General features: G+C 58.8%; 2 protein-coding genes across 6 annotated transcripts; one reads left to right on the top strand and one right to left on the bottom strand.

Moving 5' to 3' along the window:
- Nucleotides 1-112: 112 nt before the first annotated feature.
- On the top strand, nt 113-19,069 carry BCL2L1 (BCL2 like 1). Of its 5 annotated transcripts, none has more exons than XM_069034181.1 (3): nt 113-688; nt 1,673-2,338; nt 17,316-19,069. In XM_069034181.1, exons 2-3 carry the CDS (start codon nt 1,784-1,786, stop codon nt 17,451-17,453), a joined length of 693 nt encoding a protein of 230 aa, XP_068890282.1. In that variant the 5' UTR covers nt 113-688; nt 1,673-1,783; the 3' UTR covers nt 17,454-19,069. The 5 variants fall into 5 exon arrangements, with proteins under 5 accessions (XP_068890282.1, XP_068890286.1, XP_068890284.1 ...); XM_069034185.1 differs by having other exon boundaries at nt 1,678-2,338; XM_069034183.1 differs by lacking the exon at nt 113-688 and adding an exon at nt 940-1,077.
- A 1,070-nt stretch (nt 19,070-20,139) lies between these two features.
- On the bottom strand, nt 20,140-25,069 carry LOC138121144 (bactericidal permeability-increasing protein-like). The gene is made up of 16 exons (XM_069034383.1): nt 25,018-25,069; nt 23,818-23,961; nt 23,472-23,586; nt 23,258-23,386; nt 23,019-23,174; nt 22,824-22,887; nt 22,656-22,716; nt 22,331-22,422; nt 22,012-22,245; nt 21,847-21,906; nt 21,247-21,414; nt 21,006-21,073; nt 20,681-20,723; nt 20,429-20,492; nt 20,270-20,346; nt 20,140-20,191 (listed from the first exon to the last, which is right to left on the bottom strand). Exons 1-16 carry the CDS (start codon nt 25,067-25,069, stop codon nt 20,150-20,152), a joined length of 1,569 nt encoding a protein of 522 aa, XP_068890484.1. The 3' UTR covers nt 20,140-20,149.
- Nucleotides 25,070-26,135: the final 1,066 nt, after the last annotated feature.

Consider the following 26,135-nt stretch of genomic DNA (forward strand, 5'->3'; position numbering starts at 1 on the left):
CCCGCTGCTCCTCACCAGATCAGCCCTTCTGACTGCTGGGCCCGGGGAAGGCGGCTTCCACCGCCTGGTAAGCCCAGCCAGGTTTCTCGATGCTGTTAGGAGAAAGTGCTCTTTGCACAGTGGCGTTATCGACCCCAAGTGCTGCATAATCTTCCCCGTGGCCTTGGAGAGGGATGGGTTAGGCCCCGGCTCCCACAGTGGCTTTCACCGCTCCAGCACTGCCCGCATAAACCTCCCCTCACAGCCCCATCACGGGCTCCCTGAGCACTGTGGAGACGCAAAACCCCGCACGTAAGTCCCGGACTGCGGTGAGGGGACGGCGGCCGGGCCAGCAGGGCGCGGCGGGAGGGGATCCCGCCGCGGCCGGCAGGGGGCGCCAGAGCTCCGCCCTCATCCCGCGCCGGCGCACCGGTCCAGCCGGCACTGCGCAGGCGCACCGCGCCCCCGCGCCGTCCAACCGACGCTCCTCGCCCAGCCTCGAGGCACCGTGCGCATGCGCACCGCCCCTTTGCTGCCCCCTCCCACCCTACCGCACCCCCCCGGTCGCTCGGCGGGCGATGTGGAAGGAGCCCCGGCACTGCTGAGCGGGCCGAGGCCCGGCGGGGCTCCTGGCGACCCCCGGCGTCACTGCCAGCCGGGCCCGCGCGTCAGAGCCGGGAAGGACGCGGACCCTCCGTCGGCGGCTGAGGTGAGGGGCGGGGTGGGGTAAGCCTTGAGTGACGCGCGGCTTAGCCAAACAGCGAGGCCGCTGCCGGGCCCCAGCCCCTCGGCGCTCTCCTGCCCGCTGATTGGCTGACGTGTCGGCCGCGCGGGCGCCGTGCCGGCCCTCGTGCGCGGCCCCGCCCCCCAGGTACGGCGACCGGTGGGGCCGTCCGTGCACCTGGGGGGGGCGATCCGGTGACTGGGGGGGGGGGGCGGTTCGGGGATCTGGGGGAAGCAGTCCGGTGGTAGGGGCGGCCAGTCCGGTGGCCGGAAGGACCGGCTGCCCCCTGCTGCGCTCCCGCCTGCCGCTGCCCGGCGTGTCACCGTCCCGGCCCCAACGGCAGTGCGCCGCTAACCGTGACTGGAATCGCTCCCGTAAGGACGCAGGGCCGTGCGGCGGCAGCCCCGGTGGCGAGCGCTCGCCGGTTTTCAGCGGTTTATCCTCTCCGCCTGCACGGAGCGAGGGGCTTTGGGGCGGCGGGGGCTGCGATTACCGTCAAACCGGGCGCCCCTGGGGCTGCCGTAATCCTTGGGTAGCCCTGCGCGCCCGCTGCCGTCGCTGCAGCGGTTGGGTAACGCTGGCGGAGGGGGGCGGGGGCGCCGGGCCCTTTAACGGGCGGGGCGAGGCGGGGGCGGTGCTGTCTCGGACCGGGCCGACCCGCAGCTCCAGCAGAACGAGAACCGCCTCCGCCCCGGCCCGCAGCCGGCCTGCCAGGCGCAGCCCGCACCCGGTGAGACCTGGGGTCTGCTCGGAGCGAGCCTGGGGGTCCTCGGGGCTCGAGGCTGGTTTCTGGGGAAGGGGGTGTTGTGGTCGGTCCTCCGTGCGGCTTCAATCTGGTGGCCCTGAGCCTCGGCGTAGAGCTGCGGGGTGATCTCAGTATAACGATAAGCTATCGGTGGTAATGGCGCGGGTGCATCTAAGAGCTGTGGCATTAACCGTTTCGGTGCCTCTCTCCTCCTCTGTGCTAAGGTCAGATGCTTCCATCGGTCGTGAGGAAGAGGAGTGGAGTCGAGACCTGCTAAGTGCTGATCTGCTTGTGCTCCGGACCATGGACTCATTGAGGGTCTCCCAAGTGTGAAAATGTACAGCAGTAACCGGGAGTTAGTGATTGACTTTGTTTCCTACAAGCTCTCACAGAAAGGATACAGCTGGAGTCAGCTGGAGGAGGAAGATGAGAACAGGACTGACTTTGCAGGGGAGGAGGACGAGATGGACGGCGTCCTCAACGGGAGCCCCTCCTGGCATGCACCCACCAGCCACATAGTGAATGGTGCCACCGTGCACCAGAGCAGCCTCGAAGTCCGTGAGATCCGTCGAGCAGCCGATGTGAGGCAGGCGCTGAGAGAGGCGGGGGATGAGTTTGAGCTGAGGTATCGGCGGGCGTTCAGCGACCTCACTTCCCAGCTCCACATCACTCCCAGCACAGCGTATCAGAGCTTTGAGCAGGTAGTGAACGAACTGTTCCGCGATGGAGTGAACTGGGGCCGCATTGTGGCTTTCTTCTCCTTCGGAGGAGCCTTGTGCGTGGAGAGCGTTGTCAAGGAGATGCGGGTATTGGTGAAACGCATTGTATCTTGGATGACCACGTACTTGACCGACCACTTAGATCCCTGGATCCAGGAGAATGGCGGATGGGTAAGAACACCTCTCTGTGGTGGGGGTGGCTGCCCATGCCCTCCCTCGCTCCAGGCTGGCAGTGGGGCCAGTCAAACCGGAGCGCAGCTCCCTGCAATGTTTGTGCTAGAGCTTGTCCTACACCTTGCAGGGAGGATAAAGGGGTGTGCGGTCTTGCCTTCTGCGTTCTTAACACTCCGTTCCAAGAGGGTCAGCCCACCGTGTTGACACAAACAGTTTGTGCTTAAATATGTCTTTCTCCATCCCTGCTTTTTCTCCCTCTCCCTGGATGTTATGTAAAAGACCTGCTTTTCCAAGAGCCTTTGAAAATCTAATGTCATCCAAGCTTGTTCTTCAAGCAGAGCCCTGTCTGTGGGGCATGTTCCCAGTGTCATTAACAGCAGGGAGTGGAGCTTCCTCCTCTCCAAGGCAGTGTTGTGGTGGGCTGGCTGGTGGTTTGCCGAGGTAACAGCTACTTCTTCATTCTGGAAACAGCACTTGCCTTGCTTATGGTGAAGTGAATCCCACAGCAGATCCCGGTGGTTGGGTGGGCTTCTGGGGCTGTCTGAGCTGGTGTGGTGGAAGCCAGGGCCGAGGTGGAGGCAACCTCTGTGCTGGGGAGCTGCTCAGCCCGCAGCTGCTTTTCCCTTGGCAGGGAGCAGTGCTCCCAGCTGCCCCAGCAGCAAACCCTGGGAGCTCTCAGTGGTGAGGTATTAACATGAATAAGCATTTCTTCAGGAAGCATTCTTGAAATGCCGGGTCCGGCTGTGCGGTGCAGCCTGGGACTGCCGGCGGGAGGTATATGACCTACAGATGTCTGAGTTTTCATTTGGCTTCTGCATCTTAGTGATTCCCTGCTGGTGTAACCTTTACCGATTCCCACTGGAAAGAGTTCATGCTGTCAGGCATTGACATCTAAGCAGTGGGGAATTGCCTCCTTCCTGGGAGCTGAGGCCTCTCAGCTCCCTTCAGCTCACAGCCCATCGGCAGAGCCCAGCATTTTGGGAAGGGGACAGGAGCCTTTGAGCCCAGCATTGTGCTCTGCACTCTCCTGACAGAGGAGAGGCTCTCCCCAGCTCCCTGTGCCTGACCAGCAATGCTGGGGACCCCGGAGAAGAAGGGGAGCTGGTGCACCCAGGGAGAGGGAGCTGATTCAGGAACGGTGCAGGAATTCCAGGAATGTGGCCGCCCTGGGGCACTGCCTGGGTGGGGCTGCTCAGGCAAGGAGAGGAGCTTGGTTTCAATTAATAACCCGGGATCCGCTGGCCATTTCATCTGGCTGCATTGTGGCCCATTAGCTCTCTCATCCTGCAGATAACCCTGGCCAAATGCAGAGTTCCTTTCCCCTCCCTCTGCCTTTGGCTTTTAGAGCCACAGATTAGTCTTGGAATTGAGTGATCAAACTGAGGTTTTCAAGCTAGTGTGGCTGTTGCTGTTAGTGACGGATTGGGCTGTATCCTGGAGACCTAGGCGATAATGCAATCTGATTTTTTGTAAATGAACTCTCTGGGGGATTTAGATTAAATCACTGGTGGAAAATCACTGGTCCCTGCTTGTGGGGAATGAAATACCTCCTCCCTCTGTTCCCCACCCCCAACCATCATGATCCAGACTCTTCAATTTTTTTGTGTCTGTCTCTAAATTAATTGTTTGGAACAAATATTTGTTCAACAGATTGCGGAAGGGTCAGGACTCCTCTCTATCTGACCCGCCCACCAGCTCTCTCTTTGAAAATCGCCGTTTCCCACTCAGGGGACCGCCTTGCTCTCTTGTTCTAACCTTGAACCAGGCTTTTAACTTCCCTGCCCAGGCTGTGCTGCTGCCTGGGCTATGCTGGGAGCTGAATGGGAGCCAGGCAGAGTGGTGAAGGCCGGAGTGTGGGGAATCCACACCACCAGCCACCAAAAATCCAGCGCTGGGCAGTGTTGCTACTGCCAGCCTGTTGCAAACCCTGCGTGCTCATTTGACATCTTGGCTGTAGCTTTCCTCCACTCTAAGCTTTCATCATGTCCCTTCTTGGAGGCAGCCATGCCACTCCACGCCAAGGGACAGGGGCCATAAGAGCTCCGGAGTGCCTCACGTGTGGGGAATGCATGGGGATGCTTCGCTTTCCATCGCTCTCGCGCAATTCCAGCTGCAGGGAGAAAGCCGCTGGCCTGCTGCCAGCTCTCCCTGCAAGAGGAGTGCCACCCTGCCCTGGCTGTGATGGAGCCATCCCTCTCCTGCCGCCGTGTTTGCACATGGAGTCTGATGCATTGGAGCTGTTAGAGCCTGTCCCATTCAAACAAAGCACTCCCGAGAGGTGCAGCAGGCAGGTCCTGGTGAGAGGGATGCAAGTTCTGGCAGGTCGGCCTGGCAGGGCCCAGGTGGTTTGTGTTTTGGAGCACTGCAGCACTTCTCTTCCTGGAAAGCCCCTCTGAAAGAGGGAAGGAGCATGGCTCCATCACAAGTGCTGCATAGCCCGGTTGTGTAGGAAGCTCTGTTTCATTCCCCACCAGTGGAACAAAGGCAGCATCGGAGGGCCACAGGCTGCAGGTGCCTTTGGAGGCTGCTGTGTGCTGGGCTGTAGCAGTTCTCTTGAGAAATCATATTTTGAGGCAAGGGGAAATGGTAAATCTTGCTCCATAACGTTAACATAGGAGTGTTTTGTCACATTTACTGGCTCTGCCTTGGTTTGCCCTCCTCTCTGCAATCTGGCACTGGGAAAACAAACAAACAAGAACAACCCAAGGGGAACATTTAATAATCAGCCAGAAGAGAGTCTTGGCAAGCTGTCACATCCAAAAAGGAGGCTTTCCTGGGGCAGTTGCTTTGACCAAGACCAGGTCCCACTAGCTGTGAAGTTCACATGGTGATGCCAGTGGGGATTGGGAGTCATGGAGGGAGAAATCTGGTGAATGGGAAGGAAGGAGGGGGAAGCGCAGGGTGAACGAGAGAGAGCCTGGCAGGCAGAGATGTACTGACCGTGCTTAATCTGTTTGAGAAAGGAAAGTGAGCAGTAGATCCTGCCTGGCTGTGGCCCTCCAGTGCATGACAGCTTTTCCTTCAAGGTTAAATCTACATTCTGAGTGGGATTTAAGGAAGGTTTTCTGGATTGGCTTGGAGTTAGATCTGTGGATGTAGAGTCAAGAGGTTTGTGGGGCATATGGTGGGGACCAACATGAAGGGACTGTGTCAGGCTAGGACTGAAAGCAAATGGCATCTTTAGCACCAGTCTGTCACATGTGAATCCCAACAAACTGGGCTAGGCTGGTGGAGAATGAACTACTTCCTGCGATGGCTCAGTGCTTCCTGGGTTCTCAGCTGACCCTGGCCACACAGGACTTGGTGTGCTGGGACATGTGTTGTGTCACCCTGCAGTGGACTGGAAGCTTATGATTCTCTTTGGGGAAAACCCTTTGAAGATGTCAATATAGCAAGCTCATTTTTATCTTTCTGATTTTTTTTCTGAATGGTAGGAAATGACTCAGCCTGTGTCATATGACAGCACACAGCTGGGATTTCGTCCTGTGCTCTGGCTCCAGGCTCCTCAATGCTTTCAGGTTGGGAGCTAGACTTTGATTCTCAGCTCTTTGGAAATACATTTTGGCCTTGTGCCCCAGGTATCCTGCACAAACTGTCCCTGCCACTACCACATTGCCTGGGAGTGTTGTTTGCCAGAGTTCTGCCCTTCTGAGTGTTGCAGGTTGGGTTTCGGGGTTGCCCCGGCACTTCTAATCCTGTTTGAGATCACAGCCATCCGTTCCATGTGGTGGCCAGTGTGCAGAAGAACTGACTCAGCAGAAGAGTCTGAGCATAGCCAAGGCCATGCTTTGCACTCTTGAAGATGAGTCCTATGGCTTCATCTCAGGCTGAGAGAATTGGGGTTGTTCAGTCTGGAGACTGCCAATGCCTAAAGAGGCTCCAGCGGAGCTGGAAGGGGACTTTGGACAAGGGCATGGAGTGACAGAACAAGGGGGAAGTCCTCCCCACTGACAGAGGGCAGAATTAGAGTGGATATTAGAAGATTCTTTGCCCTATGAGGTTTGTGAGATATTGGCACAGGTTGCCCAGAGAAGCTATGGCTGCCCCATCCCTGGAAGTGCTCATGGTCAGGTTGGATGGGGCTTTGAGCAACCTGGTCTGTGGAGCTCAGCTAGACTATTGCTTTGCACTTTGTCCTCTGTAATTATTTTACAGCCTTGATCCCTTGCAGCTGAGGCGATGGCCCCACTATCATCAACTGCTTGGGGTGAAAAAATTACTGTCCTCTGGCCAGTGGGGTCCCCAGTGTCCCTTCACAGTCCTGAGTGTTCCTCCCTGGCTGTGGGAGCTGGCAGCAGTGTCCTGGCTCAGGCTGTCATACCTGGAGCAACCAGCCTAGGTAGCTGTATCCTCGCTGATGGCCGGAGATCTGGGCTCGGTGTGCAGATCCCTGGCAGCTCCTCATCCAGCCTTCGACCTGGGAGGCTTTTCTGCAGTGCTCTCCAGGAAATGCCATTGGAATGACTTCCACTGCAGCTTCCTGCCCGGCCCGCAGCAGCATTCCTGCCGCTAGACCAAGAGCGATGCAGAGGCTGATTTCAGAGCTTTGCTCTTTACCCCCTTTACTCGTTCTCCTTCTTTGGGGCCCTGCCTGTTTTCCTTGCTGCCTCTCGGTGTGTGGTGCAGTTTGATTACGTTCCTTAGATCTGTGATTACAGCAGGCGCCTGGAAAGCCAAGCTCCTGCCCGTGGCTGGCTGTGGCTCAGAGCAGCCCACTTAACCCCGGGGTCTTTGAGCGAAAGGGATAGCGTTTCCTTCGCTCCCAGGGGAGCCACTGGCAACTCTGATTCGTAAAGCACTCTGAGGCTCTTTAATCCGAAGAGCTGAGTGTCATTTAAAAAAAGACCTGTGAAATAATTAACAAACTGTTTCTTGCTGCTCTGTGTTCACAGCTGCTCTCAGTAATGTCATTCCGCCTGCTCATCCTGCTCTTCTCTAACGCTGGAGCCGGGTCCCTGGAGCGCTGCCCAAGGTCTCTCCTTGTTTCAGCAGCAGTGGGGTGTCCCAGCACAACAGAAGGGGTGGGTGGGAGCTTTCTTTTCCCCAGTGGAAGCTGCAGCTTTCTGTACGTGTCTGGGCTGCTGTGCCTGATTTCCGTGGAGCTCTGGTATGGTTTGTGTACGTGGTTTACCCCCGGGAGCAGCGACACGCCTGCGGCACACACCGGGTGCAGCTGAATGGTGGTGTGGTGCTCTAAGATCTTTGCTGAAGCTGAGAAGGTTTGGTTTCCTTTGGTTTTTACCAAGCAGCTGATGGCTGTAAGCACAGTCCCATCTTGATGTTACAAGGAGTATTTCTCTAGGAGCTCTTTCCCCACTAGCTGTAAAGCCGGAGTATTCCCAGGAGGAGCTGGGGGAAGGGAAGGAATGGATATCAGTTGTAGAAGTGTTGCAGACCTGGTGAACCGAGAGGCGAGGGATTAATGGTGGCTTCTGCCGTGGGAGCAGAAGGGGGCTGGGTGCAGCTGCTCTGTTCCCTCTCGGGACCCCAAGAGCAGCTGGGATGTTGACCTACCTGCTGATTCAGAGCGTAGGTATTCACTGCGGGTGGCTCTGCCTTGCAGTGGCAGGAGAGCAGCCGCTCTCCTCCACCCTCCGCTCTCCTCCTCCACCCTCCCGCAAGGGAGGGATGTTGCCCTTAAACACTATTGTTCTGAGCCACTAAAGATTAACGAACAGAGTGGAGGCATGAAAGGGAAGCGGAGTCCCTCAGTGCCAGGGCACTCCTTGCTTTACTGCCCTGACCTTGGACAGGGAAACTTCCTCCTCCCTGCTCCTCACCTGGAAGGATGTGCGGAGGGGTTCTTGGTGCGAGATCTCTCTGAAGTCCTGCTCCTAATCATCCTTGAGATGCCAAGAGCTCAAGTTAGGGAACATGCATTCCAGAGGGGTGGGAGAGCTTCCCCCACAGTGCACCCATGGAGGGGGGCAGTGGGGCAGGCTCAGGACACGGGCTGGCACCCGTCATGGTCAGGTGGGGAGAAGGGTTACTCTGCCGCAGCGGAACAGCCCAGCGGAACGAGGGTGCCGAGGGCTGCCGGGAGGCAGAGCCGTTAGCAGATGGCTCCAGCTGGGCTTACCGGGGAGCAGGTGTGGGTTTCGGGAGCAGCCTTTTAAGAGAGATGTCAGTTTTGAACCCGGGAGGCTCAAGGGGCTGAGCCGTGGCTGCCACGACTCGCATGCTGGGGAGCTGTGACCTAGTTGTGCTGTAGAAATGCTCGGTTTATTTTTTATTTTTAGGTATTTTGCTTATTTTATCCTCATGTTTAATTTAGTTAGCAAAAAAAGAATCGGAGGGCTGAGCAGTGCTGGGAAGGACTGCCTGCAGGCGGGAACGCCCGCTGCAGCTCCGTGCAGCCAGCATCTCTCCAGCCGCCCGTGTCTTCTCTCGGACACGTGCTCACGTGTACCAGCCCAGTGCTGTCTCTCAGGATCTCTTTAATGGGAAACCCAGTGCACTCAGCGCTGCTGCCTGCCTCCGGGGTATCGAGGGAGGGAGGGAGGAGCGGGATTCGGAGCGTTAACCAGAGAGGCTCCCGTGGCCACAGGGACTGTTTGAATGTTGTGCTGGAACTGGTCTGCCTTTCCTCTGCTGCTGGGAGCAGGAAGCTGGGGGAGCTTGGTGTTTCAGGGGGCTTTGGGCTGGTTACTTTTTCCACCGTTGCTTGCCTCTGCACTGGCACAGTGTGCCCAGGGAAGGGTAATGGGCTGTATCTGCAAAGAGGGAAGTTTCAGGGGGTTGTGCGATTCCCTTGGGGAGAGCTGTTTGAATTTATTGCATTATCCTCCTTCCTGCTCAAGCTTGTGTTTCAGCTGTGTCTGCAGACGTAGCTGCTGATTTAAGTAGATCCAATTAGTAGCTAGCTCCTGGCAGTAGTATCCTGCTTGGGGAGATGAGCCCTGGAGATGAGGAGCCTCCGGTGGGAGTAGGGCTAGGCTCAGCCTTTCAGCCCCTGTTCCTGATCTAGGATGGACCCAGAGCTCCCCGGCTCACAGCCCTGCACCTGAGCTCAGAGGGAAACTGAGGCAGGTGTCCTGCTCTGTGCTGTGCCTGGCCAAGAACAAAGAGCAGGCAGGTTCTCCCTGCCTGTACCGCTGCCAGACAGGTGCTCTTAAGACTGAAATCAAATACTCCAAAACCTGACAAGCTGGCACCAGGCAGGGCTTGGAGCAGGAGCTGGAGTGTGCAAGGAACCTGTGGCCAAGAGCTGTGCAGTGACCTGGCTCTTGGGGTAGGACTTGAAAGGGAGTTACTGGAACTGGCTGCTTCCTGAAGGAGCATGGAAGGGTTTTCTTCTCTGCTGGAGGATGAAGGGCTCTTTGGGAAGCTCAGAGAAGAGGTCTAGGCTGGCTGGCATGGAGCTGGTTTGGTTTGCATGCAGCTAGTACCATGATCAGGTGGAGCAGGACAGCTGTCTGCGTTGCTTCTCTGAACGATACCAGTCCAATTTGCCCATCTCTCTGGTTTGTGCCACCATTGAGGCTGAGGAAGACTGGCGACACTACCAGTGTTGTGCAGGGAGCATGTCTGGTGGCAGTACGTGGCATTACTGCCTGTGTGTGACTCGTGGTGAGCTGGCTCAGGGTTTGGGCTGGGATGTGGGTGCTGGGTGTGTATGTGGCCCTGGGTAGTGCCTGGGTGACATATGACTTACATATGGAGAAAATGAGGTGTTGCTACCTGTAAATCAGCCATCATGGAGCGTTGCAAGTGCCTCCATCCTGTACTTGTATGGCTCACCAGTGTATTAAACTTGCTGGAGAGCTAATGTCTTTTAATAGAGCAACTGACCTCATTTAGAAGCTTCCACTGCACCAGCCAGTGATTATTTCATGCAACAACATGCATGGAGGAGCCCAGGGCAGAGCACAAAGTCTCCTTCTCATGCTGCATCGCTCTCTCTTGTGTTTGCTGCATCAGCTGCCTACTGTGCTTCCTGCCCTCAAGTCAGCAAGGATTTTGCTAAAAGGGACTTTGTGGCTTGAATCATTTGAAATTTCATGGAACTAACAGGAAGTGAAAACAGAATGAGCACATCTTCCTCCTCTTCCTGCGCCTCCACCCTTTCCCCTTTTTCATTCAAGTGGCATGTAAGAATTACAGCAGCCTCGTGAGGTGCCGGGGCTGAAGTGGGAAGTGGTAAAGCTTGGCCGTCGCTCCTCCAGGATGCTGGTGGACAAGTGGCTGAGGCAGGAGAACCAGCAGCTCTTCTCCAGGATCTATCTCCTCTGGGGACCATCCCTGCACCCAGCCTGGCTCCCTTGAGTCCTGGTAACGCCAGCATTTCCTGTGGGGTGTGTTTGGTGAGGCTCGTGGTGCGGGTGAGGACCGGGAAGAGCTGTCAGCATCGCCCACTCACCCCCTGGCAGGAGGGAACGTGGCTCAGCAGCCGGGCACACGTGAGCATGGCACATCTCCCCGGCACAGGTTTCCCCACGGTTACACAAGGGCACGATTGCACAGGAGCTCTGACGTCCGGGAAGAGCAATGACAAGGTGAAAATTGAGCTCTGTTCTCTGGGTGCGGGTGGCCCTGCTGAGGTGCTCTGTCCGGCGCAGCGAGCTGGCCACGGCCCTCTGCTCCCCAGCCCCACAGGCGGCAGATAACCAGGACATGAAAGCAGGAGCCTTCCCTGCCCCCAGAGCGTGCCCCTCGCACAAAGGCTGCTCTGCTGCGGGGCTCAGACACCATCTGTCCGGTGGGGAGAAGCATCAGAGAGACCGTCTTTCCTCGGACTATTCCACTTAATGCCCTTTGGAAAACAATCCCATTCCCAGCAGGTGCTAATCTCTTGAGTGGATCCGGCTCAGCCAATGTGTTCTTCGCTGTGCCTTTGTACCAGAGCCATGTCTCCTGCCAGCCTCTCCTGCCCTGCCGAGCGGGCCTGGTGCCGGCCGGAGCTGCGGCACCTTCGGGAGCCCTCACCCCCGTTAGCTCTGGGAGGAACACTGATGAAAGATGGATGCAAGTGGATTAGTCACTCACATCGTCTCCGGCTTTAATACACATGAATGTTTCAGCAGATTTCTGGAACGGAGAGCGCAATTCCCTGCTCTCCATCTCGTGCTGTGCACAGCAGTCTCCCGGGGCAGGGACGGGGGTTACAGCTGTCACCATAGCCTCTTTCATGTATTTGGAAAACGCTGAAATTGTGCTGAATGGTGTGGGGTTATTGCAGGTTCCCTGGAGCTGGTGATGAAACCAGTTTGACAGGAGGCTGCCTCGGCAAGGATTAGGGCTGGAATGTGCTAGTGAGGGTTTGGTTCTGGTTAGAAAAGAGCTAGCTCTGGCCTGGGCTAGGCTGGAGCCCCACAGCAAAGCTCGAGTGAGAAGAGAAAGAAGAGGGGACGTTCTTGTTTAATTGACCCTTTTGAATTGATGGCTGCCTCCTTCCAAGATGCAGGTTTCAATGAATGCCCCGGGACTTGGGCAGGGACAGCACCCCAGGGCCCACAACACCGCAGCACCAGCTCCAAGGGCAGGAAAGGCAGGAGAGGCAGTGGGTGGGTGGCATTCCCTGCCATTGTCATGGAGATCAGCAGCTGCTTCCCTGGAGGTCACCATTTGCATAACAGTTAGAGCTGAGTCTCCGGAGTATTTGCACCTGCAGCTGCTGTCCCCAGAGCCCCTTCCTCTCTCTGTGTCCCAGAGCCCCTTCCCCACCCCATTCTGAGCCTGCTTGGGATTGCTGGTGGGGACCAGTGGGGTGAAGCTGCAGATCTTCTCTGCCCATGGAAGGGGGATTGGAACTAGATGGTCTTTAAGGTCCCCTCTAACCATTCTAGGATCTGTGTTTCTATGGGGAAGGTCAGACCTACCTTGGATGGCAGGTTCCCTTGCCATGCTTCTGAGTCAGGTGCTCACCTTGACCTCCACTGCCCAGCACTGCAGGCAGTCCTGTGACCTGTGCAGTCACACTCTGTCCCTGCTGCCCTCCTTTCAGAGCTGGGAGTGGTGGGGGCCACACATGGACACAGCATCAGGGGGAGCAGGACAGAGGGAGAACATCCAGGATGTCTCTTCCATATATATCACAAAGGGACCCACAGAGCTGTGTTTACAGGATGCCAGTGGCAGCCTTTGGGAATACTTATGTTTTCTTTTATTCTTAAAGCTCTCAGCTGCCTTTTCCCCCCTGTGCTTCACCTCCAGGTTCACATATGCCAGCCCCATGTGGTGAGCTGGCAGCCCAAAGGGGCTCTGGGAGCAGGTTGCTGTCGATGCAGGGCTTTGTTGTGGTCTGTACAGAGCTGCTGCCTTTCTTTTTCCCCTCCTTGTCTTGCTGCTCAGCACAAAACTGTTCCCAGCATCTCATTAACAAATGTCTGGTCATCCAGATGACTCTGCTCCCGGCCGGCGGTTGCTGTTAGACCTCTGAGCAGGAACACAGCTGTACTTACGGTGAAGGTAAAACAGAAACAGCCTTGTTTTCAAGGGAAACATTGCCTCGTGATGAGAATGCCTGGGTTGGGAGTCAGATGCTGTGGCTCATGCTGCTGGCTCGCACACAGCTCTGGGAAAGGCACTTAACCTCCCTGTACCACTGTTGATCCATCTGGGAACAATGCTGACTTATCCCACGGGAGGTTTTGGGGAACCAGCTAATTTTTGATAAAACACATGAGGATCCTTGGGTTGGAAAGGCTGTTGTGTATGCTGAGGTGGGTGCTGGGGGTGTCTGTCTCACTGGGCTCTCTGGGTATCGGAGCTGTGGGGAAGCTCCAAAGCTCCTTCTGGCGTCCCAGTCTCTGTGTTGAAGTTTGACCAAGTGCCACCAGTTCACCTGAATACTCCCAGTAGAGCCTGGCTCTTCTCTGCTGGTTTTCAAAGCTTTGTCCTGGTATCTCGGTGACCTCCATACCCTTTACCCCCTTGTGCAGGGCAAGGTTTGAGCCCCAAACTGCCAGAGCCCTCCCCTCTCCACTCTCCTGCCTCACCAGAGGCCAGATGGGAGTTTATTGCCCACATCTGCTTCCTTCACCTGCCCCCATGGCTCAGTGTCACCGAATCCTCTTTCCCCAAGTGCTGGGGCTTATCCTGGAAGAGGAACCTGCTCTGCTGACCCTGAATGGGATCCAGCAACTGTTCTCCCTCAAGCGCGGGCAGCACTGGTGAATGAAACGAACCAAACAAATGAGAGCCTCAAATTTTAGGTGTTCACTTTCCCATGCCAGGATATGAGTAGCATCTCAGCCAGATGTCATGCTTCTTTAGTCTGCTCTCCCACCTGGGACAAAACACTTTAGGTCAGACCCATTCCTCTTGCCTTTTTGCTATGGGTTTGTGTGTGGGCACTGGGCAATGTTTGAATGGTTGCTGCATCCCCCACAGTGCTGGGTTGCAGTTGGAGGCTCTGTGAGTGTCCAGAGAACTTTTGGCACTGCAGAGCCTCCCTGCCCCAGCTCTGTGGGGTGGTGGAGCCTGACTCTCCAGGTCCTTCTGCCTCCGGCAAGTAGCATGTGCAGCAGGAGGGAAACACCCCCTGCCCCATCTCCTCCAGCAAGTGGTCATTTAGGCTCCAGCAAGAAAATGTGGATTCCTTCCCCAGCTCTGGGGAGGAGAAGCAAAGGCAGGGGATTGCCTCATGCATAGGAATAAGATCTCTGCTTCCTCATCTCCTGCTCCAGAGCATCCTCCTCTCGGACGTGTCAGTCACCCGGTGTGGGGAAGGGGATGTGACGGGTGTTCTGATGGAACAGCCTGTCCTCTCTGGTGGAAGAGGCCCACGGGTTGAGACACTGACGTGCTGTTGCTACCACAGTCCTTGTGATCAACTCAGGAATTCCAAATATTTCCTCTCAGATAAAGGTGACTGGGGGAGGCCAGAAATATCTGGACATGTCTGGGCAAGCCTGATATCCAAACACCAGGCCAGAGAGGTCAGGATCAGTCCTGGAAGTGCTGGGCTTCAGGTGCAGAGCAGCCGAGGCCTGGGATGGTGTGGGAACAGAGCAAGCTGCTTTTCCCTAACCTTCAACCCACCCCCAGCATGGGCAGGGAGGACGCTCCTGCCTGTTTTTCCACTCCCTCTGGTCTGGGATCTGGTTCCCAGGGGACACATCTGGGATTGAAGTTGTGCAGGGGCTGAGCTATCACAGCTCTTAGGGTGATTTTCCCGGAGAAGGGCAAGGCGCTCTCCTCGAGTTCCCTACAGCCCCCAGCTGTGGCTCCAGCAGCTGCTGCTCCCTTCCAAAGGAAAGGAGAAGGGCTGATGTCCCCTCCCTGCCTGTGCTGGGCTCTGGCTGTGCTCCTCTCCGCCTGTAGCACCCGATAGCACTGCGTTCACTGTGCACCATTTATCTCTCCTTCAGCAAACACTTCCTTTTCTTGGAAGCAAGGGCTTCCTGGAACTGCCTTTCCCCAAGCTCGGTGGCACATGCCATGGAAAAAGCAGCGTGGAGAACCGGCTGCCAGCCCTCCTTGGCTCCCTGCCCTGCCCACGGGGCCCTCTCCTGGTGCCTGCCCCATGGAGAGGCAGGGTATGTGTGTAGCCCTGTCCACCACTGCAGCCTTCCTGGGCACAGTGGAGATGTCCCTGCCATGGGTCAGGAGGAGCCTGTGGAGATGTGTGGGACTCTCAGTGGGGCAGGTCCTACCGAATCCCTGAGGAAAGCAGATTTTCTGGGGAATACATCACGAGGGTGCAGCCGCCTTCCTTCAGCTGAGCGCTCTGCAGCATCAGGTGCTGTGAACGAGTGGTTGGGACACGTTGTCCAAGGGAAGGACCATCCCTGGAGCAAGGGCCCTGGCACTGAGAGATCAAAACATATGCCGAGTTGGAAGGGACACACAAGGTTCATCAAATCCAGCTCATGGCCCTGCACAGGACAGCCCAGCAATTCCACCATGTGTCTGAGAGTGTGGTCCAAACACTCCCTGAACTCTGGTTCAGGCTTGGTGCCATGACCACTGCCCTGGGGAGCTGGTTCCAATGCCCAACCAGCCTCTGGGTGAAGAACCTTCTTCTAACACCCAACCTAAATCTTCCCATACACAGAGGTTGTAGGGGTGGTGTTTTTCGGACAAGTCTGTGCCTTCTGCCCCAGTTCCCTGTGCCCTCCATCCCTGCAAGCCTGCTATCAGTTTGCTGCCACTGCCATGCCCTGTCACAGCTCCATTCTCATCACCAGCTAGCAGCAGAGGGATTTCCGGTATCTGTAGAATTTAAAATATCCCCTTCTTGGGTTTGGGCTCTTCTCCTGTCCCTCTCCTGCAGCACATCACTGGCTGTTCCTGCGTTAGTGGGCTAGCAGCAGGCAGCAGCCCTCACTTTCCTCCCTGGACAGCACCTGCATGTGAGCTCCATCCTGCCCATTCCTGCAGGACCAGGACACAGTACAACACCTCCACAGATCCCGTGCCAGCTGGCAAGCATGATGGGAAGTGAGCTGCCTTCTGCCACTCTGTGTAGGTAGTGGGAGCCACAGGGATGACTGTCATATCCCTGAAGAGGACTCTAAGTGAGGTAGAAGTAGTGATGTGCCCCGGGGTGAGTTAGCAAAGTCCCTGTGTCCCAACACTCTGCCCTTGGGTCTGTGAGTACCTCCTCCTCATGGTCACAGGGTGTGGAAGGCAGCTGGGGAGGTGGCTGGTGGGAGATGGAGAAGAGCTTTGGTGGCAGAGGTGGGTGCTGAGGTGCACAGCTCATCAAGGACCAGATTCCCTGTGGTGGGGAGGCCTGTGGCCATGGAGAGGGACACAGCCCAGCTCCCTCGGAGTAAGCATGCAGGTCTGCTGCACACCCTGCTGTGAAAAGCTGTTTGTGAGCTTGGTCACAGGTGTGTGGCAAGGTGAGGAGATGCCCCACAAGCTGTGACCATGCTGGAGCTGTTCGGTGGGAGCTGGGAGACGTGGCACCATGTTCCATGAATGAGAGGCACCTGGATGCCAGCCATGACCTGTAGTCCTGTGGCTGCAGGCTGTGGGCAGGCGTGGGAGGCAGCGTGCAGGCAGAGCAGGCAGGCAGGGATGCTCCCCCTTCCTGCGCAAAGGCTGTGGTGAGGCGTGACATGAGCACAGCGTCAGCCGGGCTTATCTCTGCTTTCCCAGAGCAGCCGGGTTACTGGAACTGCATTCACTTATCAGGGAACAGGGGATCTTACTTGGAAGATGGGCTCAAGGTGCGACAGCATCAAGGCCCTGCTGATGCTGACCTGCTGGTGATCCCTGAGCCTGGAGCTCGCAGCTCCCTCTCTGTCCAGCCCTGCAGCTCCTGCTCAGCCCTGATAAACCTGAGAGATCCTGGGCCATGTGTTTCCCTGCTGCCTGCCCAGGGCGCCGTCCTGCCCTGCCGTGTGCGGCTTAGGGACCCCAACAGCTCTCCTTACAATGGGCTGAGGTCTTCCCAGCTCCTGCTGCTGCTGGAGATGAAGGGCTGGAAGCAGCCAGCTCGGACGAGCTGAGCCGGAGTGACTGCATTCCTGGCCAAGCCTCATGCTTGGCCTGCTCTCCTGAAGCCCTGGGAAGGCTTGAGCTTGACGACCCAGTGTCTGCCTTCACCACAGGGATTCGTGAAATCCAGCTCGTGTTGTGAAGTAGCCTGTGAGGGCCAGGACGTGGGAGTGGGACATGGGAGGCTCCGCTGTGGACACAAAATCACTGGGAGGATGCACGGTGTGGGCTCCCGCAGCCGTGGGCACCAGCCCTGCTGCTTCTTCCACAGGCCTCGGCCAGGGAATGGAGCCCAGCGGGTTCCCACTGCAATGATTTCTATCACACTTGGATGCTAATTTTAGAGAGCCAAGAGCACGTGATGCATCCCCTGCCCTGCCCTCATGGTGTTCTCCTCACAAATCCTTTCTGGCATCCTCTTCTCTCATGACTGTGCTTCCCCACTTGCCCTCTGTGCATGATGCAGAGCGAGGAAGCACAAGGCATCTGTCACCTGCCCGGTCCCCACCACCGCTTTCCTGCCAGCCCTTTCCCTCCATGCTCCCCTCCCACCCCTCTGCTCACCACTCTCCTCTTTCCACAGGAGCACTTTGTGGTCCTCTATGGGAACGATGCTGCTGCCGAGGTGAGAAAAGGCCAGGAGACCTTCAACAAATGGCTCCTGACCGGGGCGACGGTGGCCGGTGTGCTTCTGCTGGGATCCCTGCTGAGCCGCAAGTGAGCCGCCATCGAGCCCCCCGCAGCCAGGACGGCTGCGCCTTCACCGCCACATCCACTACACTCCACTCCCGAGCACCATCACCGGCGCAGGGGGGCAGCCCCTCCATCCCGGCCGAGCACCCTGCTCCATGGAGTTTTCTCCCTCGTGCCGCCAGCTCCTTTTATTGTAGCCCGTCTTATTTACTGTTCCGTTGTGTTTTAAAGGCGCTGAGGCCAATGCAGCACTTCAGCCACCAGCTCCCAGCGCTGGGGAGATCCAGGCAGCTGGGGAGGGCACAGGCTAGAAGGTGTTCCAGCCCTGCAGGGTTCTCCAAATGATTTGGAAGAGAATAAACAGACTTATTTTTGCATGTGTGAGTGCGTGCGTGTGTGTAGATGTGTCACTAATATAAAGTTCCCCAGCCAGAGCAAGGGCCAGGCTCCGTGCCCCCGTCTCTGGCATGCTCAGGCACCAGGAAGAGGCAGGCTGCCCGATGGGATGGAGCTTCCCTGCAGCATCACTATCCTGTCCTTGCTTCTCCAGTCAGAGCTCGTCCCTGCAGCAGGGGGAGCAGGAGGAAGAGGCAGAGGCCAGGGATGAGGAGCTCTGCCCTTGTTCAGCCTCATGCGAATTCCCTTCTCCACAGATAATGAGCTGCTGGGAGCTGCGGCCCATCCCAGATGAGGATGGTGTGCCAGGCCCAGGGCTGTGCGTGGTTTGAAGGGTTCTTTGTCCTCTTCCTCCTCCTCTCTCCAAATGTAGATGGCTGTGGGACAGTGCTCATCCCTTCCCAGCCTGCTCCTCTGGGTGGCAAAGGAAGGAGGCAGGAGAGGGGGAGAGTGCTTGTCCCTGGCACAAGGGGCTTTGCAGAGGGCTGGGTCTGTGGTGTCCAGGAGTCCAGAGCTGGGGATTGGAAGGGTCAGGGGAAGCACCTTCACAGGGATGGCAAAGCCCAGGGAGCAGCCGATTCATGGGATGAGCTGGGAAGCAAGCCCAGAGGAGATGGGAGTGAGGGCTGGCAGTGGCTGAGTGCCATCTCCACCCCTGGAGAGCCTCTTTGGGGGCAGCAGGAGCTGTTAGCCTCTCCGGTGCTGTCCCACGTTTCCAGTCCCATAGCGCAGGCAGTCCCCATGCGTGGCTGTGACGGGTGCATGCAGTGACTGAGGTGTCTGGCTTCCCTCCCCCCTCATCCCCACGCTGCTCCCGCTGCTGCCGGAGCAGGGAACCTCCGGCCTTTGAGCTGAAATTAGCTTCCAGAATAAACGCCCTCATCCTTCGGAGCCCACCGCGGGCAGACACAGCTGTCCACAGCTTGTCCATGTACATACTGCCCGTGCTCTGCTGTACATATATGAGTAGTTTTTAATTCATTTGTGAATACTATTAATGCTATTTTTGTTATCTTGTCTGTCCGTATTTATGTGTGGGGCCGTGCTCCCTGCAGAGGCCAAGCTGGGATGGAGGTGGGGGGAGAACCGGAGGTTCCGGAGGGGTTCACTTGGCCACTGAGCACGGACTCGCGCTCCCCATGTCGGACCCACTCAGATCCCGCACGGGGAGCACGAGGATTAGCATTAGCCCATTGAACGCTTCGGTTTGCAGGTGGAGGTGAATCCACAAATAAATTTGTCATTCGAGCTGCTGGTGGTGCTGTGGTCTTTGCAATTGTTGGGAATTGGAGCAACTGTGGGCTCAAAGGAGTTGGCTTCAGTGGGATGGATGCATGGATGGATGGATGGATGGATGGGAATGACGTCCTCTCCCTGCCCAAGGAAGGATTGGGGTGCTCCAAGGGCAGTTTGCTGTGGTCCTGAGGGATGGTGGTAGGGTGGGGTGGCACTAAGGGGTGATGGGGACAGGAGAGTCCAGGGCAGGCTCTTAGCTGGGCTGGGGGTGCTGGTTTTGGGGACATGGGCTCAACACCCACAGTCGCGTTGGGAGGAGATGGGCAGGGGACTCACAGCCTCACTGGGACCCACAGCCCCCCGCATGCCCGGGACTACCCCTCAAAAGAGCACCTTCTCTTTGTGCAGGGCTCATTCTAAGCCCGGTTTGGACCACACAAACACTCGAGCTTTTTTGGGATGCCACAAGCATGGGGAACTCCGAGACACCCCACATCCCTCTCACGGCAGGACGCGCGAGCTCAGCCTTCCCCAGACCCCCCTCCCCTGTCCTTTCCGGGGGATCCCCGGGGCGTGGGGACGGCGGCCGGGCCCTGGCGGCTCCATGGGCCGGCGGGACGCGGCGGGAGCCCGTGGACACGAGCACCATCCCGTGGGCAGCGCGAGAAGCGGCCGCGGAGCTGCGGGGAGCGGGAGCAGAGGGACCCTCATGACCAACATAACCGCGAGGACGCGGGGGAACCCCAGTCCCCGAGGGCCACTAGCCCCGTCCCCAGCCGCCCTGAGCCCCCCCCCCCCACGGGACGGACCCCACGGCACAGCCAGAGCCCCTCGCAGCCGGGGACACAGCGATGCCTCATCGAGGAGAAGAGAATGGGACCCTTCCTGGGAGACGCGGCTGAGGGGGCTCCCCAAGACACCCCACAACAGACCGGGCTGAGCTATGTTCCCGCTTTAATCCCTGCCGAGGGTGGGGGGTCTGCGGGTCCCAGGAGTGGGCGGCTCTGCCGGCCACGGGGACACGATGGCATCGGGATGGTGACAGGGACACGGCTGGCGGGGGGCCGGTGGGTTCCCACGAGGCCGGTGGTCTCATGGCTCGTACTGCAGATCCGTGGTGATGAGCACGAAGCCCTGTAGGGAGGCAGGGTGAGAGGGGGGATATGGAGCACATGGGGGACACGGGGGTAAGGGGACAGTGGTGGCACCCACCTGCTGCAGCGAGATCTGGGGTCTGAGCAGGCTGAGGCCATGTGGGAGGGGCAGGGGGATGCCAGCCTTGAGCCACTCTGTGGGGAGACAAAAGTCATAGCAGGGGGTGGCCCTGGTGCAGCTGTGAAGGGGTGGGGACAGGATGGGGACAGCACTTACTGTTTGCCTGGGGCACCCCAAAAAGCCACAGCCCAAACTTCAGCAGGGTCTCCAGACGTTTCACCTGTGGGACAGGCAGGGTCTGAGCCCAGCACAGAGCAGGCAGAGGGGTCCATGGTGCAGGCAGGGCTCAGCTCCCCGCCAGATGTGCCATGCATGGGCTCCACACCATCCCAGATTCTCCCCAGACCCTGTTCCCAAGGTGATGTGGAATCCAAGGCTCCCCTTGGCTTCCCTGGCACAGCCACTCACCTCCACTGGGCCCACGTTTGATGCCACCTGTGTCACATGGAGCCTGGAGGACAAGATCAGGGTCAGAGCCAGGCACAGGGATGGGAATTGTCCCGTCCCAGGGTAGGGACAGGCGGAGCTCCATGGTGGGACCAGGACCCCAGCAGAGCTGGTCCAGGTGAGGCCCTACTGCTAGGGCAGCTGGCACAGATACAAACCGGGGGCAGAATGGGGTCTGAGCAAGCAATACGGGACTCAGAGAGGCAAAAGGACAGAGGTGGGGAATGGGGAGCTCTGCAGGTATGTCCCAGGGGAGCTCAGACCCAGCTCAGGGTCGGGCACTAACCCTGTCAGTTTCACAGTGCCCGCGAGCCTGTTCCTGCTGATTGTCGGCTTCCCCGTCACGTTGGCATCCTGCAGCAAGAAGAGATGTTGGAGAGACCAGGGCAGTGCCTGCAACCTCGCATCGCCCAGCTGGTCCCAGTATCCCCCAGCATGGCCCCAGCCAGGAGGACAGGCACACCAGCCCCAGTCAAGCCCTTTGGAGTCCCCTGGCTCCCTGAGCCGTGGCAGCAGCAGCCACTCACGATGTTCAGCAGAAAGGCAGGGACACGGGTGGCATTGGGCAGCACCACGAAGGCCTCGGCAGAGCTGAAGAGGGTCCCGTGCAGGGCATCAGGACGGAAGGAGAGCAGGGGCTGCCGGCGGGCCCAGAGGTGCAGCTCCATGGGCTGGTCTGGATAGCGTTCCTGCAGCTGGGAGGGACAGGGCAGGGATGGCACAGAGCCATCTGATCCCCACCATTGCCCAGGTCCCATGTGCATCACTGCCCTGCCTGTGTCCTTGTCCTGCCTGTATCCTATTCTGTCTGCATCCCATACTGCCCTCAACACATCCCATTTCCACTGCACCCCATTCCCTGTCCTGTCCCTCATGCATCCCATTTGACCTCAGTGTTATCCTATGTCCCATCCCACCTGTGACCTTTCTCTCCTGCATTCCATCCCTCCTGTGCCACATCCCCCATCCCATCCCTCCTGCATCATTTTATATATGTTCCACCCTCCAGCATCCCATTACATCTTCTGTTCCTCCTGCAATCCCATCTTGTGTCCCATCCCACCTGCATCCTGTCCTACTCCGTGTCCTTTCTCTGTCCCCTTCTCCCTGTGTTCCATCCCATTCACCTGGGGGGAGAAGATCTCCATGCTCTTGGTCTTCAGCTGGAGCGGGAACTGCCGCGGAACCTGGAAGGGAGGGAGGGATCAGGGTGCTGGGGCTGAGCAGGGGTGAGCACGGGGACACCCCAGTGGGACCCCAGTGGGGACAGCTCTGCCCTCCAGCATCCCTACCCTGCCACTGGAGATGTTCCTGTGCAGGGCCCCGGCTGTGAAGTACGTGAAGGCGGCTGAGTTGGCGACGAACTCGGTGACGGCCAACAGCAGCATGGGCTCTTGTGCCATGGGCAGTGTCTTGGGCAGGGGAGTGGGCAAAGCCACGGGCAGTGCCATGGGTAATGCCACAGGCAGCGCTACGGGCAGTGCTGGGGGTCTCTGCTGGTACGTGCCCACCCTGAAGATCTCTCCCTGCAAAGATGCACAGATGGATGTGAGGATCAGCCAGGCTCCCCTGTTCCCAAATCTGGCCCAGGGGTGCCCAGGATGACATTACCTTGAGGGCAATGTCCCCATACTCCTCTGTGATGGTGGGCGGTCCCAGCAGGGAGTGGTCAATGGCGGCAAAGGTGTCCAGCTGGGTGGACACTGCAGGGACACAGGGGTGGTCAGGAGAAGTCAGACCACCAGGCTGCCCGATGGGGTGGAGCTTCCCTGCAGCATCACTATCCTGTCCTTGCTTCTCCAGCCCCTCCCACAGCCGGGCTCTGTCAGGATCCGGCCCCACAGTGGGGTCATGCAGACCCTGCTGGGCACCAGTCCTGTCCACAGTCCCCCAGGACCACCCTGCCCTTCCCTAGTCCTGGGGTCCCCTCACCCACCTTTCATGTGCTTCAGGACAGCATCCAGCCTGTCAACGCCTCTGTGGAGCACAAGGCAGAGCTGGAAGCAGAGCAGGGTGTCAGCAAGCCAAGGGATGAGGGTCTCCAAGCCTCACTGGGCTGTGGGGAGGACAGGGACACCCCAGAGCACAGGCGCCAAGCACCCACCTGCTTGTTGAGCTGCTGCCGCAGGGTTCTTTGGAGCAGTGGTGCCAGCAGGTTGTAGAGCCAGCTGCAGGGCAGAGTGGGGTGCTCAGATCACCTCATGGCACCCACCCAGCCTCCCCCAGCCCACCACTCTGGCTGGGGCACCAGTAATCCTTGCATGCCAGGGACAGGACCAAGCAGGGGGCTTGGCATCACCTGTATCCGTGGTGAAACTCCATGTGCAGGTCGGTGCCCTGGGTGTAACAGCCAGTGGTCCAAACCGTGGGGTGGCCGCTGCCGTCCTCACTCACACCCAACACCGCTGCCATGGCCAGGTCCTGCATGCGGAGCTCCACAGAGCCGCTGTCCTGGCTGGGGACAGAGTGGATGAGCACAGGGACAGCGGTGACATTGAGCCGCCCTGAGTCCCTGTCCCTGTCTCCATGAGGACTCACACAGCGCCCATCTGGGCTGCCCAGTCGGCGCTGAGCTGGATCCGGGCGCGCTGCACCGTCAGCCTCACCCCCACATCCTCGGCAAAGTCCAGTGCGGATTCATTCATCTGCAGTTCATGGATGTGAATCCTGCACAACACAGGCAAGTTGCACTCGCGGCTGTGGCTGGGACAGGGATGGGGACAGAGACAGGGACGCCACAGGTGGCTCTTACCGTGGCACAGCGTAGGTGAGAGTCCCCAGGAGTGGGGTGTTGTAGGAACCTGTCAGGTTCAGTTCATGCTCCTTCTGCAGCATCGACTGGAGCAGCTCCAGCCCAAAGCGCCGGCCTGGGGCAAAGTGGGAATTTGGGGTGACACCAAGGAAGGGAATGGGGTACCTGGGGTGTTAGGGGAGTGAGCAGCCAGGTCCAGGGTGGTCCTTCCATCCCCCATTCCTGGCAGACTTGGCATCATTCCTGGGGGTGCCCACTGGTCCCCTTCACTCCCCATCCTTAGCAGTCTGGGCATCATCCCCCACTGGTCCCCCCCACCCCTGCCTAGTCAGGAGCACAGATTCACCGAACTCCAGTGTCCTCTGGGTCAGCCAGGCCTTGATGCCAGGATTGGTGCTGGGGCTGGTGATGGTGGCAGAGACACAGACGGGCAGCAGGAGCAGGAGGCAGAGCCACGCAGTACCTCGAGGCTGGTCCTGGTACCTGGAGGCTGGAGCAGAGGACATGTCTGGGGGACACGCAGCTGGTGCAGAGACCCCCTCCCTGTGCACCAGCACAGCCAGGACTTATATTGGGGACAGGGAGCCCCGGGTGACATCAGCACACATGGGGACACCACAGTGCTCTGGCCACTGAAAGCCCAGCCTTGCCCAACGCATGACTCAAAGGGGAAGCCGGATCCCCCGTTGTTCCGCACTCGTGGGAGCGGGGGAATGCAGGGTCCCACGCCACCCCCTGCCAGCCCCCCACAGTGGGGGTGCACACGAGCCAGGATACCAGCCAGGGCTCCCCACAGGGGCACAGGACCAGCATGTGGGGACACACGGAGACCCGGCCAGGCCAAGGTCACAAAGAGCTTCAGCGGTGCCCTGCCTGGGAGCAGTGGAGCAGTGGGGGACACAATGAGCTGGTCCTGGGGCAGGGGGACTCCGCCAGGGCTAACAGGGCTCAACCCATTTGTGACAGGGGACAGCAGCTATTCCCACTTTGGGAAGGGCTCTGGGAACCCTGTGTAGGGTTACCTAAATTTCAGTGGGGTCAGGGTGTCTGGGGTGCGGAGGCAGCTCCCAGGGAAGTGGTGAAAATATTGGGACAGTCAGAGTGAGAGCAGAATTGTGCAATCCCCTCCAAAAAATCCCAGCTGTCCGTGAGGAGCTACCTGCACTGCCAAACCCGCCGTCGGTGGGACTATCCCCTAGCCAGGGTGAGCCCCTCCAGTGCCATGGGCTATGGGTGACAGGGGTCCAGCTGCCCTCCTGGATCCAGCCTGGCAGACTCAGAGGTACCTTTAGGATAGGCAGGGCCTCATCCCAGCACCACAGAGGCAAATAGAGCCCACGGGCAACCTCACCAGAGGGACCACAGCCCCACATAATGTACCTTACGGAGCCCTTGAGAGCAGCTGCCCACTGGCCTGGGACCCCCAGTGCCACCAACCATGACTGCAGTGGTGGCCAGAGCCCCCAGCAGTGACCCAAAGGCCAGCACTGACCCTGACCCCCAGCCCCTCTATCCCAGGGTGCCTCCGCCCTGCACCAGCACTCACCGTGACAGGCGGGTGCGGTGCCCCACACCGCGGGGGCCGCAGGTCCTGCCATGGGTTCCAGCTCCTCCGTGTCCCTGGGACCGTACGTGGCAGCGAACACCAGGGATCAGCTCTGACGCCAGTGTCCATCCCGGGTCTTGGTCAGACCACAACGTCACCCATTTCCCCCGTCTCTAATCCCTTCCGGGATGAATCAGGTCCCATGAAAACACCGAGGGACCGGTTGGGGCGCAGGTGCCCGCGGGCTGGGCGCTCCCTGGGGCTCTCCGGTGCATCCTGGTGCTGCCGCATCCGGCATCCCGACACGTGCAGGCGGCTCAGCCCTGCCAGCCTTGCTGCAAGCCTGGACTGGCTCCATCAGCCCCTTCCCCAGCTCTCCTGTGCCAGGAACCCGGTCGTGGCCACCCCGCGTCCTCTGAGGAGGCGATGACGGCCAGGGCTGCATCGCGAGGGCTCGGTCGCGGGGCACACAGGGCTTGGACAGGGGTCAGGCAGAGACGTGGGGACACACATGGTCACACACGGAGCCCCTCTCCCCACAGCTCCAGCTTGAGCTTCCACATCAAGCGGCAATGAACAGGTAAGGACGGCACCTGGGAACCCGGCACGGGAAGAGCCCCAGCGCCTCCTGCGCCGGCCCCAGCAGAGCCCCCAGTCCCGGGACCTTCCAGGCTACTCCAGGAGGCCGGCCCGGGCCATGCAGTGCGAGCGGGCACCGGGAGAGGGACCCACCGCCCCGTCCGCGCCGCGCTACGGGACTGGGAGGGAGGCGGGCGATGGAGGGGGCACGGGTGAGGGTGATAGAGGACCTGGGGAGCGATGGAGGAGACCCATCCAATGAGGGAAAAGTTCAGCCACAGAGACCCAGAGCCCCCGGCCCCGCCACGTGTCCCCTGCTGTTATGTCAAAGGCAGGACAGGGGGGGACAGGCGAGGCAGTGCCTTGATAGCCCAAGTCCCCTACACAGGCCCTGCCAGGGGATCTGCTGGGCTGGGAAAGCACGAGTGGGCACGGACATGGACACACTCGCAGCTGTGACCGTGCAAACACACACACAGGGTGTGCAGAGGCTTGCACATGCACACACCTGTGCCCAGGGCTGGTCAACACCTTCCAGC

The sequence above is a fragment of the Aphelocoma coerulescens genome, chromosome 20 (assembly GCF_041296385.1).
Source record: "Aphelocoma coerulescens isolate FSJ_1873_10779 chromosome 20, UR_Acoe_1.0, whole genome shotgun sequence".
Lineage (NCBI taxonomy): Eukaryota > Metazoa > Chordata > Aves > Passeriformes > Corvidae > Aphelocoma > Aphelocoma coerulescens.

Excerpts from the sequence above, each read along its gene's own strand:
- BCL2L1 (XM_069034181.1), top strand. The coding sequence starts at position 1,784 with ATGTACAGCAGTAACCGGGAGTTAGTGATTGACTTTGTTTCCTACAAG. Across the intron at positions 2,339-17,315 it reads TCCAGGAGAATGGCGGATGG|GAGCACTTTGTGGTCCTCTA; the intron begins GTAAGAACACCT and ends CTCTTTCCACAG.
- LOC138121144 (XM_069034383.1), bottom strand. The coding sequence starts at position 25,069 with ATGGCAGGACCTGCGGCCCCCGCGGTGTGGGGCACCGCACCCGCCTGT. Across the intron at positions 22,717-22,823 it reads GGCAGCAGCTCAACAAGCAG|CTCTGCCTTGTGCTCCACAG; the intron begins GTGGGTGCTTGG and ends CTCTGCTTCCAG. Across the intron at positions 21,074-21,246 it reads CTGCCTTTCTGCTGAACATC|GATGCCAACGTGACGGGGAA; the intron begins GTGAGTGGCTGC and ends TTCTTGCTGCAG.